The 15,264-nt window shown below is 56.1% G+C and overlaps 1 protein-coding gene across 1 annotated transcript in view; it reads right to left on the bottom strand.

The window, feature by feature from the left end:
* Nucleotides 1-8,539: 8,539 nt before the first annotated feature.
* Nucleotides 8,540-15,264, bottom strand: part of Hmcn2 (hemicentin 2) — a 108,546-nt gene continuing 101,821 nt past the window's right edge. The window contains exons 92-100 of the mRNA XM_090329396.1: nt 15,008-15,245; nt 13,926-13,988; nt 13,678-13,800; nt 13,122-13,256; nt 12,429-12,557; nt 11,140-11,460; nt 10,535-10,654; nt 9,433-9,559; nt 8,540-8,915 (exon numbers count right to left, since the gene is read on the bottom strand). Coding sequence (XP_090185522.1) covers nt 8,570-8,915; nt 9,433-9,559; nt 10,535-10,654; nt 11,140-11,460; nt 12,429-12,557; nt 13,122-13,256; nt 13,678-13,800; nt 13,926-13,988; nt 15,008-15,245 — 1,602 coding nt within the window. The 3' untranslated portion in view covers nt 8,540-8,569. The remainder of the gene's footprint in view (nt 8,916-9,432; nt 9,560-10,534; nt 10,655-11,139; nt 11,461-12,428; nt 12,558-13,121; nt 13,257-13,677; nt 13,801-13,925; nt 13,989-15,007; nt 15,246-15,264) is intronic.

Below are 15,264 nucleotides of genomic sequence, written 5' to 3'. Positions count from 1 at the left end.
TTATAAGAGCAGGGCCCGGGGCAGGGCGGGGGCGCTGGGACACGTGGGGACACGCGCGCGCGAGGCCCCGCCCCGGCCGGGCCCCCGCGGGGAGCCTCTCAGAGTCCAGGCCGGGTGGGCGTGGCCAGGCTTTCCCTCCCTCCGGCCCCGCCCCCTTCCCCGGAGTCCAGGCCGGGTGGGCGTGGCCAGATTTTCCCTCCCTCCGGCCCCGCCCCTTTCCCCGGAGTCCAGGCCGGGTGGGCGTGGCCAGGCCGGTCCCTCTCTGACCCCGCCCACTTCTCCCGCTGCAAACCGCAGTCCTGGCCCGGGTGGGCGTGGCTGTGCCTTTCCCTCCCTCCGGCCCCGCCCCTCCCCATTCCCAGCCCCACCCCCACCGGGCGGGGCCGGGGTCACAGCGCCCTCGCGGCCTCCCTGCGGCGCACGAGCCGGCGTGGGCGCCCGGAGCGCGGGCCCGCGGCCCCGCCAGGGGGCCCGTGGCACCCCGGAACCCTCGTCTCTAGCAGAGGTCGAAGCTGTCCGGCGAAGGACTGGACGCCTGGAGATTGGAAGGTGTTCAAAGCGCAAAGTTGCCCAGCTCCGGGGAGCTTCGTGCCCGCGTTTGCCCCGGGCGTCCTGTGCCTTTCTGGGCCCCCCAGAGCCGGGCACCTGCCCCAATCTGCCCGCCTCCTCCAGGGCGCCCAGGAAAGGGTGACTAAGGCCGGCCGGCGCTGGCCACAGGGGGTCGCGGGGCGCAGCCTGGGAGCCGTGCCCACCAGGGACCGACAGACCCGGATCCGCGGCCGGTCAAGGCCTGCGCCTGAGCGAGGGGGCCCAGCCGCCACCTCCTTCGCGGTCAGACGCTCCGTGCGGCCGCGGGCAGGGTCCCTGGAGCCGCCGCCCGAAGCAGTGGCTGTGGACGCGTCTAGGAGCCGGGAGGTGTCAGAGACACCCAGCTCCTGGTACCCGACCCCCGCTCTAACCACGTGCGCATGGGTGCCCGGAGCAGCTGGAAGCGCCCTCCTGCCAGGAGCTAGCTCCACTCCCTTCCCGGGCTTGCCCCGGGCTTGGAGACTGCTCTGAGACTAACACAGACGGAAATGCAGAGGACCATAAGTACATAAATGTTTATAGCAGCAGTGTGTGGCCTGAGGGTTTTTCCTATTTAATGCCAGCCGGGGGCAGGGCTAGTTTTGGCCAGTTTTCATACTATCTCCAGATTACCCTATAGGAAATAACCATTATTATTATTATCCCTGTCTTACAGGTGGGGAAGGGGGGGCGGTCTCAAGATCACACAGCTCATTAAATGATGTAACAGAACTAGAATCCAGTTGCTGGACCTCTGGTCCACACAGTCTCTGCTCAGACTCTGAATGGAGCTGAGATTCCAATCCTAGGTTTTTTGAATGCTTGGCTGGCACCCATGGCTCACACCTGTAATCCTAGCTACTCAAGAGGCTGAGATTTGAGGATCAAAGTTCAAAGCAAACCTAGGCAGAAAATCTATGAGACGGGCCGAGAGTTTGGTCTTGTGGTTAAAGTGCTTGCCTAGCATGCACAAAGACCCGGGTTCGATTCCTTGGTACCACATACATACAAAAAAGCCGGAAGTGGTGCTGAGGCTCAAGTGGTAGAGTTCTAGCCTTGAGAAAGTCCAAGGACAGCGCTCAGGCCCTGAGCTCAAGACTAGGACTGGAAAAAAAAAAAAAAAAAAAAAAAAGAAAGAAAATCTGTGAGACTCTGATTTCCAATTAACTATCAAAAAGCTGGAAATAGAGCAGTGGTTCAGGTGGTTTTGAGCTAAAAAGCTATGGGATATTATCCAGGCTCTGAGTTCAAGGCCCAGTAACCCCCCCCGCCACGCACACATGTACATGCAAAATCTTTGTAACCTATGGACTGAAGTGGGCATGGTAGCACATGCCTAAAATTCTAGCTATTTAGGAAGCTGAAGCTGGATATAGGGAGTTCAAGACTGGCCTGGGTGATATAGTGAAAATCTGTCTAAAAAACAAAACAAAACAAAAAAACTGCTGCTGGTGACTTGTATCTGTAACCCTTGCTACTTAGGGGGCTGAGATCTAAGGATCATACTTCAAAGCCAGCCCAGGCAGAGAGCACTGTGGCTCATGTGGTAGAGTGCTAGCCTTGAGCAAAAAGGAGCTCAGGGATGGCACCTAAGCCCAGAGTTTGAGCCCCAGGACTGGAAACACTCTTTCTCTCTCTCTCTCTCTCTCTCTCTCTCTCTCTCTCTCTCTCTCTCTCTCTCTCTCCCTCTTTCAAGACCCAGAGCTGGGAATTTCTTCAGCAAACGAGGGCTCCAAACGGAGCCTGCGGGTGGACACTCTTCAGTTGTAGCTGGCCTGAAGAAGGCCTGGGGTCTGTGACAAAGGTGCGAGCAACATGCCTGTCCCATGGGATAGCACTTTCATGGGTTAGGGATGGTTGTTGCTGGACCAAACTCTAAGATGACTGTTTTACTGGATGCCTTGGGTGGATTGACAGGCAGAGACCTGTTCTCAGGCAAAGGCCCAAGTCATTTATTCAGGGTAGACCTGGCATGCCGGGACATCTTTGATGGTAGTAAGAAGTCCTCCCTTTCCATGGAAGTACCAAAGGAATCAGAGTTAAATTGTCTGAGCTCTCCTTTATGGTTGTCAGTGCCCAATCCTTGCTGATCTTCTTTCAAATTTAATTCATATATTTGCCAGTCCTGGGGCTTCAAGTCAGTCCTGGGCACTGTCCCTGAGACACAGCACCACTTCTGGTACTGAGGAATGGAACCCAGAGCTTCATGCAGGCTAGGCACACACTCTAGCACTAAGCCACATTCCCAGCCCCATTTCAGGGTTTTGTGTGACACAATGATATGATAGACAGTTTTACTTTTCCCTTTCTTCCCTTTGTGCCTTTTTTTTTTCTTGCCTTATTACAGAAGTGGCAATTTCCAGTAGAACTGAATTCGTTTGGTTAAGGCATCTATGACATAAACTTATTTTGCTCTCACAGACCTTTGCTTATACTGGGGTTTAGACTCCAGGGGCTCAGGCTCTCTGGACTTGCTTGTTCAGCTGGCACTCTACCACTTGAGTCTTATCTACAGCTCTGTTTATTGATGGTAAAAATGTGTGAAATGCTATGTCTACATTTGTTGAAAATATATAGTTTGTGCTTTGAATCTACAAATGTGGTGAATTGATGGGTTGGCTCTCAGGAATTGAATCAAACTTACATCAACATGAATTTTAATATTTTTACATATTTTAATCTTTTAATTATGTCGACATGAATTTTTATATTTTTACAACAAAAAGAGATGCAGAGGGAAGTGTTGGGATAAAATGAGACACTACACATTGTGTAGACTTCTTGCTTGTTTGACACAGGGGCCTCCTTATGTAATTCAGGTGTCCTGAAACTTGGGATCCTTCTGTTTTGACCTTTGAAGTGCTGAGATTACAGGCAGGTAGCACCACACTTGGCTGGTTTTTGTTTAGTTTTGTTTTTTTGCTTAAGTATGTATCTTTATGAAGAACTGGAAATTTGAACTCTGACAATTGCTGATAAGCAGAGAACTACTGAGTTTTTGTTTGTTTTTAGCTATAATAATGATGCCACTGTAGTTACTTTGGTGAAAACACTTGCTGAGTTTTAGAGATGCCTATATAGAGATACTAATGACTGGAATGACATTACAAGAGTTTTGGTGATCTGAGCCAGGGACCTGCATTTCTTCTCTGGCCCTGCCTCACTTACTGTGCTTGTGGTAAGAGTCTCCTTTGGTTCATTTTTATATAAAAGGCTCTTTCTTGCCCTGTGGTCTTCTTACTTGCTGTTCCTCAGAGATGAACCTGTAGTCTCTTCCCTGTCCATAAGCTCCCGTCACAAGCTGGCTTGCCACCACAGAGCAGAGATGTATCACCCACAGGACAGGAGAGCATGAAGCAGGTTCTGGGCCCTCCTTCCTTCATTTCGAGGTCTTCTTAGCCTAGCTGGCCATGGCTCTGCTGTATCTTTGTGGGGACAGCTTGACAGTTTTCCTGAGGTAGAGCAGGGAATGGAGGTGTGGTAAGAAACAGCTTGGGATACAAAAAGCTTGAAACAAATACAGGAGGAGACAGCTCTTATCCATTATGCTCCCTTAAGATAAAGGAGCCAAAGTTGTTTTAGGAGGAAATGAGGCCGGATAGACTAGGGAAGTGACCTGGTGAAGGTACTCAGAAACTAGGTATAGAGACTACCTTTGCCTGAGAGAGAGGCGGAATGCCTTCCTTATCTCAAGGGTTCGCATCTGTTTTAAGGCTAGAGGCATTCTTCACTGGAGAGAATGCCTCAACAGGCTGGAGCTCTTAGTGTAGTGCTAGGAGTGTTTAGAGCAAAAGACAATTGCTTAGAGCGCTGTCCTCGCGTACCTTTGAAGTCCTGACCCCAGCCTTTCATATCCAAGGGCAGTCCTCCTCTGCTTTTCCTAGCTGCTCCGTCTACTTTGTCTGCCTGCCTGCCTGCTTACTTCAAAAAGCTCTTCCAAGTTTTCTTACCATTATGACTATTCCAGAAATTATTATGTGATTCAAGTCAAGGACCCTAAGTCCTTTCTTCTAGAGGGAAACTTCACAAACATTTCTGCCTGTCCTCACCACGCATGCCCAGTGCCAGATCCTCATTGTGAAACTGGGTTTTTAGACCCAGGGCTCAAAGTCCTGTGGGGTCCAGCCACTCACCCTGATATACCAAGTACAGAGATGGGGTGAGCTGGACGCTAGTGGCTCACCCTGTTCTTCTAGCTACTCAGGAGGCTGAGATCCGAGGATCATGGTTCAAAGCCAGCATGGGCAGCAACGTCCATAAGATTGTCTTCAGCTAACCATCAGAAAACTGGTAGTGTCGCTGTGGCTTAAGATGAGGTCAGGAATAGTATCCAGGCCCTGAGTTCAAGCCCCACCACCAAGAGACAAAAGGCGGGGGAGAGAGAGAGAGAAGGACAGAGAGAAATGTATTCCACGGCACTATGGGAAGCTAGCATGAAGTACATCTTCAAGCCTTCTTTAGGATACAGACAAATAGAGAGGGCTTGGGAAAGGGGGTGAAAAAAGTAGGCCTCGGGGCTCAGGTGTGGCCCCGCTGACTTGGCGGATCTCTTGAGGAGGAAAGCAACGTTGGTCTGAGTGGTTGTAAAGTGGCTTCAGGAGGGATTCACAGATATAGATGCAAAGTGTGTGTGTGTGTGTGTGTGTGTGTGTGTGTGTGTGTGTGTGTGTGTGTGTTGGGGGGGGAGCTAGGTGCTAGTGCTTAGTTAATTTACAGGCCAGCGAAAGAAGCTTTGAAATTGTGTCTTCAGTAGCACCTGGCCTGGACTGGAGAGGTGAGGCTGGGGGCTTGTGATCTCATGGAATCTCGCAGTGACCTATGATGTCCACGCTGTTAGGAAAGTGGGGGAGAATGGAAAAGAAACAGGCCGGACTCCCTCATCCAGAGGCAAGGTCAGTGCATTGTCAGCAAAAGGGCACAGACCTTCCCACAGGTCTGGAGGTCACGTGAGGGACTGGATGTTGGAGTGAGCGTAATAGGGGCTTAACAAGGAAGCAGAAAATAAAAGTGGGCCATGGTTCCTTTGGGACCAAGGGCGGTGTCCTCATCAGGCCCACTCTGGGCCTGGAATGCTCCACCTGGGGTGAGGGGCTATTATCTCCTGGGGGGCCAAGGGCAACTTCCTGGCTCCTGCCTGCAGAGAGGTATGCGGTCAGGCCTGTTTGTGTGCCCCTGGGGTCTTGCTTGACCTGAGGGAAGAAGGTGGAAGTCAGTCCTTCATATTCCATCTTTAGATACGTGAGAAGATTAGCTGAGCGGGGAGAGGCAAGTCTTCCCCACAGCGCCTGTGGGCAGAGCTGCCATCCTCCCTCGGCCGCCAAGGGCAGCAGGGCTGTGCAGTCCCCACGGACATCTCATGGTCAGGGCCATGAAACTCCCTTGCACTGTCCAGGCCTCTACAGAATGATCAGAGAGAGAATGACCTCACTTTCCACCCAGAGGAACACAGAGTCCAGCAGCTGGTTCTTGGAAATGCTGCATCTGGGAGTTTAATGAGTGACCGCACGCAGAGCTGTTTTTCACTCCTGCTCTGGAGGCCAGGTGGCCAGGGGGACTGGGTGGGTGGTTGGATGAGCCCCTGGCCAATGACCTCTGACAGTGGGAATGCAGAAATGGACAACACCTCTCGTCAGAGCTGGCCGCTATGCCAGTGGGTAGAGCCTCTGCGGCATAGCTGCCCCATGGGTGGGGGAGGGCAGTGGGTCAGAGCCCAAGTCAAGCCTAGGCTATCAGTGGTTTGTACCATGGTAGAGGCAAAGCATCCATTTGAACCAGCCTCTGTCTGTAAGTCACAGCTCCAAACAGATTGGGAGCAGAGGTGGGAGGAAGGGGAGGAGGAGGAAGAGAAGGAGGCTGGAGGGGGGGCAGGCTGGACTTTAGAGACACATTCTTTTTCCGTTCCTTAGGTCCCAGCTCTCTATTCCATCCTCCTTCCCCACTGGGACTGCCTGAATGCCTCTGGGTGCCAGGAGGGTCTGGTTGAGTCCTCTATTCCCTTGTCTGTGACATGGGACATGATTGCCTGCTTCTGGAGCTCCTGGAAAAGTAAAATAAACTCAAGTTCCTAAGACACTAGACAATCAGGCAGTAATAGTTTCACAAACTTGAAAGGCCCAAGTAAGATGGGAGAGTAGCCCACAGGAAAACTCAAGTGGGAAAGCTCAGGAGGTGGCCCCTCCTCTGTTTGTCTTCCACCCAGATCTAATCATATCTCTTGTCTTGGGCTGCAAAGTCTGGAAAAAAATTAACAGCCCAGCAAAGAGCAGGGCTCAAGTTCTGACCCCTGGCCCCTAGGGTTACACAAAGAGAGGTGTTAAGCCTAAGCAGTTTTCACAGGTGGGGTCTGGGCCAATGGGGTTGGAGAACCTGGGAAGCCCTGCCCCCACCTCTCCTCCACCCAGCTGGAATTCCTCCACACGGGGGCAGGGGCTTTTAGATTATAAGGGGGGTAAAGGAGGGGGGAGGGAATCACTGAGTATGAAAATGATCATGAACTTGAAATGTAAGCTTCCACCAATAAAGTTTTATTGGCACAGGCCACGCCCATTCCGTTTGTGTGTCCTCTGTGGCAGCCTTGCTCAGCAAGGACAGAGTAATAGTTGCAACAGAAACTGGATGTTCTGAAAAGTCCCAAATATTTATGCCTGACCCTTTACCAAAGAACATAAGCAGAGCCCAGGCTGTGTAAGTAAGCGAGGGTAGGCGGCTCACCTGCGTAATCCCAGCTGAGATCTGGGAATCGAGGTTTGACATCCAGACTGACCACTCTTTCGCCAATTAACCACCAAAAGAACAGAAATAGAGGTGTGGTTCAAGTGGTAGAGAGCTACCTTTTAACAAAAATCCAGGGGAGGGCCAGAGACTCTTAAATTCAAGTTCCAGTACCCCTCTCCCCTACAGAAAGACTCGGGGTAGAGTCTTCAACCAGTCTCTCATGGTCAGGTGACTGAGTAACCTATCTCTCCTGGATTTCACCTACTGCTCTGCTTGCTTTCCTCATGGTCCAGATGAGAAACTGTGCTGAGGCAGGCTCTCAGAGGCTGCTTCTGGATGGCAGCTGGCAAAAAGGAGACCACCAAGGAGCATGCCAGCCCAGGAGATGGAAACAAGTGCAGGGGAGAGGAGTAGAGCACACGGGAGCCATACCACCAAGCCTGGCTTTTTGATGCTGATTATGGAGCTGGAATCATGGAGATGTTTCTGATTTTTCTGTCTCAACTGGACTGGCTTTATACTTTGATCCTCTAGATCTCAGCCTCCTGAGCAGCTAGGATTATAGGTGTGAGCTGCCAGCCAGCACCTAGCTTTAAATATTATTCTTTAGAATTACAAGGAACACTTACTTATTTTTGGTACTACATATGGCCGGGCAGCATTTAATTGTCATCAATCCCCCTGGGCTATGTGGGGGAGGTAAGGAAGACCTACTGCAATATTGAAGGAGGGAGAATGTGGCTTAGTGGCCTAGCATGCATGAAGCCCTGGGTTCAATTCCTCAATACCACCTATACAGATAAATTAGACGTGGCACTGTGGCTCAAGTGGTAGAGTGCTAGCCTTAAGCTAAAAAAGAAGCTCAGGGACAGTGCCCAGTCCTTGAGTTCAAACCCCAGGACTGGCACCAAAACCAAAAATGTATTGCACAGCCAACAGAAAGGTGCGTGAGGGCACACTATAGACACCTTGAGTGCGACCATGTGGAGCCCCTGGCTTGGGAGGGGAACGTGGTGGTCTCTTCTCAGCCAGAGCTCCTGCTTACCGGAGCAAAAAGAAAACCACATCAGGAAACCAAATGGATTACGAAGGACTCATTTTATGCTCGCAGGCGCCCTGGGCCCCCTCCCCACGGCCCCGCCTGGCTGGCCAGCCCTGCGGCCCCGGCCGGGGGTCAAGGCTGCTGGCTGACGGCGCAGGCTGACGCACGCACCAGCGCTCTGCTGTCCCGCGGGTGTGCAGGGCGCCCGTGGGGTCGCAGCCCTGCCTGGGCCCCCTCGGTCCGCCCTCAGTAGGGGTAGGGGGAGACAGCGATGAGCAGCACGTAGAGGCTCTGCCTGCGGGGCGCCTCGGCTTGCACGGTGAGCCGGTAGAGGCCGGGCCGCGTGAGCGCGCGCCGCGTGTAGACGGCGCCCTGCCCGGGGCGCAGCGGGCGCAGGGCGAAGGGGCTGCGCGGGTCGGGCTGCAGCACGCGGAGCTCGGTGCGGTTGGCGGGGACCCCGGCGTCGGAGAAGGCGGCCAGGCGGGCCACGTCGTGGCGGGCGCGCACGCCCAGGGGCAGCGGCAGCAGCCGGTACTGCAGGGTGGACGCGCCCTGGGCGCTGCAGTCCTGCGAGCAGCGGCGGAAGCAGGTCCTGCACGGACAGACGGACCAGACGAACCGATGAGGCCCCGTGGCCGTGGAGCCAGCGCCACCCATCAGACCTCGCCTCTGCCGGGCTCTGCGTCCCCTCCTTTCCCGCCAGCCCGTCCAGGAGCAGAAGGCGCTGCGCTCTTTATTCCGCAGCAAGGGCGCTCGAGCCTCCTCCGCACGGCCCTCTGCAGAAACTGAGTCACCCGCCGTGTCTGCGGTGCGGGGGTGGAGGCTCAAAGGCGCCATTCCAGTTCAGCCTTGCCCAGTCCTCCTCCCCCAGGGCAAAGTTCAGCTAAGTTCCAGAACAGATTTCCAGCATGCACAGTGAGCCTGCCCACGGCCCTCCAGCCTCTGCGCCTTCATGAGAACCTCTGCCTGGCCCGGGGGTTGGGGGGCATGTCTGGTTGGGCCGTGACCTGCCGTGTCCTAGGAGAGGGGTCCCACTGCCAGCACGGCTCCTGGCAGACAATGTGCCACCCACCATCCCTTGCTCCTGTCCTGCCCCGCTCAGCCCTTACCCGGGGCTGGAGCCCTGCCGGTAGGTGGCGGGGCAAGGCGTGTCCACACATTGGTAGCTGCCCCGGGTGTTGAAGCACATCTGGCCAGGTTCACACTCGATGCCGTCCTCCTCGCACTCGTTGATGTCTGGGCAGAGGGTAGCGGGCGATGAGGAGATGCACCCCCCCGGGAAGGGCAGGAACCAGGAAGGGCATACAGGGGTGAAGAAGCACTGGCCAGAGGACCAACCACGCAGGCAGCCCCTCCCATCCCCCTAGGGGCTGGTGGGAGTCAGTCGGGGAGAAGAATAGAGAGAGGGCTGTGGGGATGGCCCAGAGTGCCCAGGAGGGGTGCCCCCCCTTGTCTCCTTCCTGGGAGCATCCACTGACACCCTGGAGAGTGTGGGGGGGACAAGAAGGGCACCCACTCAACAGGGCTGAGGGTCCTATGGTGCCAGCTGCACCCATGTACATAAGGAAAAGTAGACCCAACATGGGGTTCGAGGACATTAAGACTGCGGGCAGCCAGGGCGCCCGTCATCCTAGCTACTCAGGAGGCTCAGTTCTGAGGGCAGCAGTTTGAAGTCAGCTCCCACAGGAAAGCTCATGAGACTCTTATCTCCAATTAATCAGCAAAAAGCCAGAAGTGGAGCTGTGGCCCAAGTGGTAGAGTGCCAGCCTTGAGCATAAAAGATCAGGGACAGCGCTCAGGCCCTGAGGTCAAGCCCAAGCCTGGTCGGTCTGTCTGTCTGTCTGTCTGTCTGTCTCTCTCTCTCTCTCTCTCTCTCTCTCTCACACACACACACACACACACACACACACAAACACACACCAGCCACCAACAGCCACTGTGCCCATCCTCTCAGGCCTCACTTCAGCCATCTGCAGGGGTGCAGTATGACTGTGTGAACCCTCAGAAGGTTGAGGCTCAGCGAGGTAGAGAAAGTTTCCTAGAGACCCATAGCAGAGCTAGGCTGGCCCGGAGGGAAGCTTTGAGTTCTGCCTTGCATAGCCTGGGGGCCACGCCTAGCTGGGGTGGCCAGGGGCTCCCCACCTTCCCCCCATGGCATCTGGGCAGGGACTCAGGCCCAGCTGTGTCTGGGAGGTGATGACCGCTTCTCACCCTGGCAGGTCTTCCCGCTGGGAAGGAGGCGGTAGCCGGAGGGACACAGGCACTGGTAGCTGCCCTCAGTGTTCCGGCAGGCATGCTGGCACAAGCTCCGAACACGACACTCATCGAGGTCTGGTGCCGGCAGAGATGGGGCAGTCACAGAGTCACACAAGCCTTCCCACCTACCTCCTGCCCCTTGGCTCTGCCCAGCTGCACCCAGCCCCTGCTCCAGATGTCCCTGAGCTTGGAGAGATCAGAGACTCTGCCCTGCCCCACCTCGGGCTCAAGCAACCCCTTCCCCACCACTGCCCCTTGTGGTGCCCGACAGCCTGTCTCTGCTTTGCCCATCTCTGCCACCTGTGCAGCTTCAAGGTCCAGAAGCTATCCTGACTCGAACCCTCTGTTTCTGCCCGTCACTCCTCATTCCCCCGTGATCTGGAACATTCTGTCCCTCCCAAAGTCCCTCCTTGACTCTTTTACTCTGAGTGCCAAGGAGGCCCTGCTCACCAGCACAGTCAAGGCCACGTGGCTCCATGGGGGAAGGAGACACCTCACAAGGGCTTGTAAGCCCCAAGCCCAAAGCTCAGGATACGTGCAGGTGGGATGGTCCACCTTACCTGTGCAAAGGCCATTCTGCCGGATGAAACCAGGGGGGCACCATGCCCGGCCTGAGCTGCTCAGGGCCCCCAGCCCTGGCCAGAGGGAGAGCCAGGCATGGTAGGAGCTGCCCAGGACCGGGGCTCGAGGCCGCAGCCAGGGCCCCAAGGGGCCCCCGTGGCTGACAGCGGTTACATTTTGTTCGCTGTGCTCCAATGGAACACAGGCCTTGCCATCCCACAGGAGGGCCTGGCCTGGTGGGCACAGACAGCGGTACCCGCCCTGGAGGTTGTGGCACTGGTGGGCGCAGGGCCTGGGCAGCTGCAAGCACTCGTTGATATCTGTGAAGGGGAGGGGCAGGTGAAGAGGGTGGCTCGGACTTCTTTTTGTGTGTGCTGGTCCTGGGGCTTGAACTCAGGACCCAGACACTGTCCATGAGTTTTTTTTTTTTTTTTCTTTTTTGCCAGTCCTGGGCTTGAGCTCAGGGCCTGAGCACTGTCCTTGGGCTTTCTCAAGGCTAGAGCTCTACCACTTGAGCCTCAGCACCACTTCCGGCTTTTTCTATATATGTGGTAATGGAGGAATTGAACCCGGGTCTTCGTGCATGCTAGGCAGGCACTCTACTGCTAGGCCAAGCTTTTTTGTTTTTTAACTGAAGCTTAGCACTCTACCACTTGAGCCAAAGTTCCACTTCCGACTTCTTAGTGGTTAATTATTTGGATATAAGAGTCCCATGGGCTTTCCTGCTTGGGTTGGCTTTGAACTGTGCTCCTTAGATCATCCTCTGGAGTACCTGGGATTATAGGTGTGACCCACCAGCGCTCAACTTTTTTGGTAGGTGAGGGGGTCAGTACTGGGGCTTGAACTCAGGCCCTCGCACTCTCACTTGGTTTTTTCTACTCAAGGTTGGCAATGTACCACTTGAGCTTCAGCTCTGACTTTTTGCTGCTGAATTGGAGAATTGCCTCTCAGGAAGCCTCGTGCTTCTCACACATTCGTGGTGCTCTCCAGGCTGGCCTGGGGTGGCCTCTTCACCAGCCTCCCCTCTGACCCCGGCTCTGCACTCTGACACCCACTTCCCCTGCTGGGCATCACCACAGGCTCCTATGTGCCCAGCCCCAGGCCCCTGACATTTCCGTCTCCCTCCCTGCTTCTCTGAGGCCCATTTTGTCCTCCTGGCCTTAGGGAGGTGACTCCTCAGGGCTGAGCTGGCCTCTGCTGCCCCTGGTCATTCTCAGAACCCACGGTTGCCAGGAATACCCACTGCTCCAAGCCAGGGTTGCTGACCAGGCTATAGGCGGCCCCATACCTAGGCAGGGCAGGCCTGGGCCCTGCAGATGGTACCCCCGGGGGCAGCTGCAATGGTGGCCGCCGGCAGTGTTCTCACAAAGCTGGCTGGAGTGACATTCATCCAACCGTTCCAAGCATTCATCTACATCTGGGGAGCAGGGATGTGGTCAGGGCAGGTGCTCCCCAAGGCCCTCCTCCACATCTGGGGACAGGGGTGTGGTCAGGGCGGGGTGCTCCCCACGTCCCTCCTCCACATCTGGGGAGCAGGGGTGTGGTCAGGGCGGGGTGCTCCCCAAGTCCCTCCTCCACATCTGGGAAGCAGGGGTTTGTCAGGGCGGGGTGCTCCCCAAGTCCCTCCTCAGCTGCCCACTAGCTCTTACTCACCCCAGCCCTGTCTGAGGGCCAGGGAGGAGGACTGGCTACAACCCCTAAGTTCAAGGTCACCATGTTTTCCCTCCCTTGGCCTGTCCCCAAGGAGCCAGAAGCACAGAATGTGAGGTGAGGAGGATCCTAAAGGTCATCCACCCAGTGGTGGCCCCTAGGGTTCAGCCTCAGGTCAGCTGATCCACAGTGACAGCTGGGTATCCCGAGGCTGGGCCCTGACCCAGGGCACGGGGGGAGCAGGGGAGTGGCAGCAGACGTGGCTTCGGTTGCTACCCCTAACCTGATTTCTCCCCTCATGAACAGATGACCCAAGGAGAGACTCTGTCACCTTCACAGCTGGCCCCATCAGCTGCCACCCGGAAGCCAGGCCCGCAGTCGGGGAGGCAGTGGTAGGACCCGAGCAGGTTCACACAGCGCTGGCCCTCAAGGCAGAGGCGGGCCTCCCACGCACACTCGTCCACGTCTGGAGGCAGACCAGGCAGACAGCTACAGGAACACACAGACCCCAGCCCCTGCCCCTGTCCCCGCCCGGCCGACCCACACGGGGTTCAACCTGGCAGAGGAGCACAGAGGCCCCAGCCCTCTCCTACTGCCTGCCACCTGCCATTCTGTCCTCTATGCACAGCCCATCAGGGGACCAGAGGACCCTAGCCTGCAGCTCCAGACCTGGAGCCCTGAAGGGAGGATCCCAGTGTGTGAGCACAGTGAGTGTGGAGTGGGCACACGTCTCTGTCACCAGACCACCATCACCCCTCACTCTTGGCCTCTCCATACCATCCAATGGTATGGATGTCTTCAGGAATGGGGGTAGGGTATCCCCTGGGTCTGGAGACTCTGCTGCACACCTGAGCCAGGTGGGAGCAGTGCCACCTGGGCCCACCCACCTCTGCAGCTCCTGCCATCCCGCGTCAGAGTGAATCCTTCCGGGCAGGAGCAGGAGAAGCGGCCAGGGGCGTTGTGGCAGCTGTGGGAGCAGGGGCTGGGGCCCCTGGAACACTCGTCCCTGTCTGGGCAGGAAGAGAGACAGGGGTCTCTATCCACAGGCCCTCCTGCCAGCTGGCTGGGACAGGACATGCATGCCAGGCTGGAGGCCTCCCGTCTCCATGCTGGAGTTGGGGTGAGGGGTGCTCACCCACACAAAAGGTGCCTTGGGTGTCCAGCTCAAAGCCCTCTGGGCAACCAACACCATTTTCCTCTGCAAGGGAAAGCAACCGGTCCTGAGGACATGGAAACTGCACTCCATTCCCCAGCCATAGTCTGGCCATAGTCCAGGCTTCCTCCTGGGATGGGGAGTGGCCCCCAGGAGACATGTATACTTGTATAAGTATACCCCAGGGGTTCCCAGCGGGGGCAACCTCCGAGAAACCCCTAGAGAGAAGTAGAAAGCAGGAGGAAGGGCTGAGTGGCCTGGTGGCTCACACCTGCAATCCTGGCTGAAATCTCAGAATCCCCCAGTTTGAAGCCAGCCTGAACCAAAAACTCTATGAGATTTCTCTCTCTCCAATTCACTAGCAAAAAGCCAGAAGTGAAGCTATGGCTCAAACGGTACAGTACCAGCCTTGAGAGAGAAAATAAAAAGTCCTAGGACCAGCATCCAAAAAAAAAAAAGATAGGACAAGATCAAGTGGAATGTCACACGTGCAGAATTCTTTGTGGGGCTTTCACGGCAGTACCTGAACTGCTCCATCCTGCGAGACTGGACGAATCACGTCCATATGCAGATGGAATGGGCCAAGGGAGAGCCAGCACATGGCCCCCAGGGCCCTATAGCTGGAAAGCCAGCCACATGGGATTTGAGCCTGACCCCTTGGTTCTATTCTTGCTCAATGTTCTAGAGCCCTTTGGGATCTCAGGTAATGCTGACGTGTCCTGGAACATGCATAGATGGAGATGTCGGGTGGGTCCAGGTGGGCCTCAGGAACTCCAGTGCGGGCAGGGGAGTCCTAGGTGGACCCATGGGAAGAGAGTATGGGGCGTGGCTTGACTTGAATACCAGCCCGGGGGAGGGGCGGGGCAGGGTCATCTTCTTGAGGCCCTAGGGAATGGCTCTGGAGGTTATAGCTTTATCCCTGTGGGACTGGGGGGTGGAGGTGGAGGAGAGGCCAGCTAGGAGGGGACAGTGCACGGGAGGGGGGCAGTTAACCTGCTGCATCTGGGCCCCTGGGAGCCTTTAGCCAGAGCCATGGGGGTACAGACAAGGGGAGGGCGGCGTACCAGCCTGCAGGGCTGTGGTGAGCTGGAAGCGCAGGGCCTGGGCCTCAGGGTCAAAGGCTGAGCTGATACGGGAGGCCCGCAGGTGCTGCACCAGCTGTGGCTGGGGCCCCCGGGCCGCATCGTACCGGATGCTGTGGTTGCAGCGCAGGGCTGCGGGCTGGCCGTTGTGGAGGAAGCGCTGTGTGGCACCCACGAACAGCTGGCCAGGGCCTGTCTGCACGTAGTGTTCCTCGAAGTCCTGCAGGATGGGGAGTGAG

Source organism: Megascapheus bottae, chromosome 3, assembly GCF_031878675.1.
Source record: "Megascapheus bottae isolate mThoBot1 chromosome 3, mThoBot2.hap1, whole genome shotgun sequence".
Taxonomy (NCBI): Eukaryota; Metazoa; Chordata; class Mammalia; order Rodentia; family Geomyidae; genus Megascapheus; species Megascapheus bottae.
Note: the sequence above shows the minus strand (reverse complement) of the source record. Positions and strands in the feature narration are given on the sequence as shown.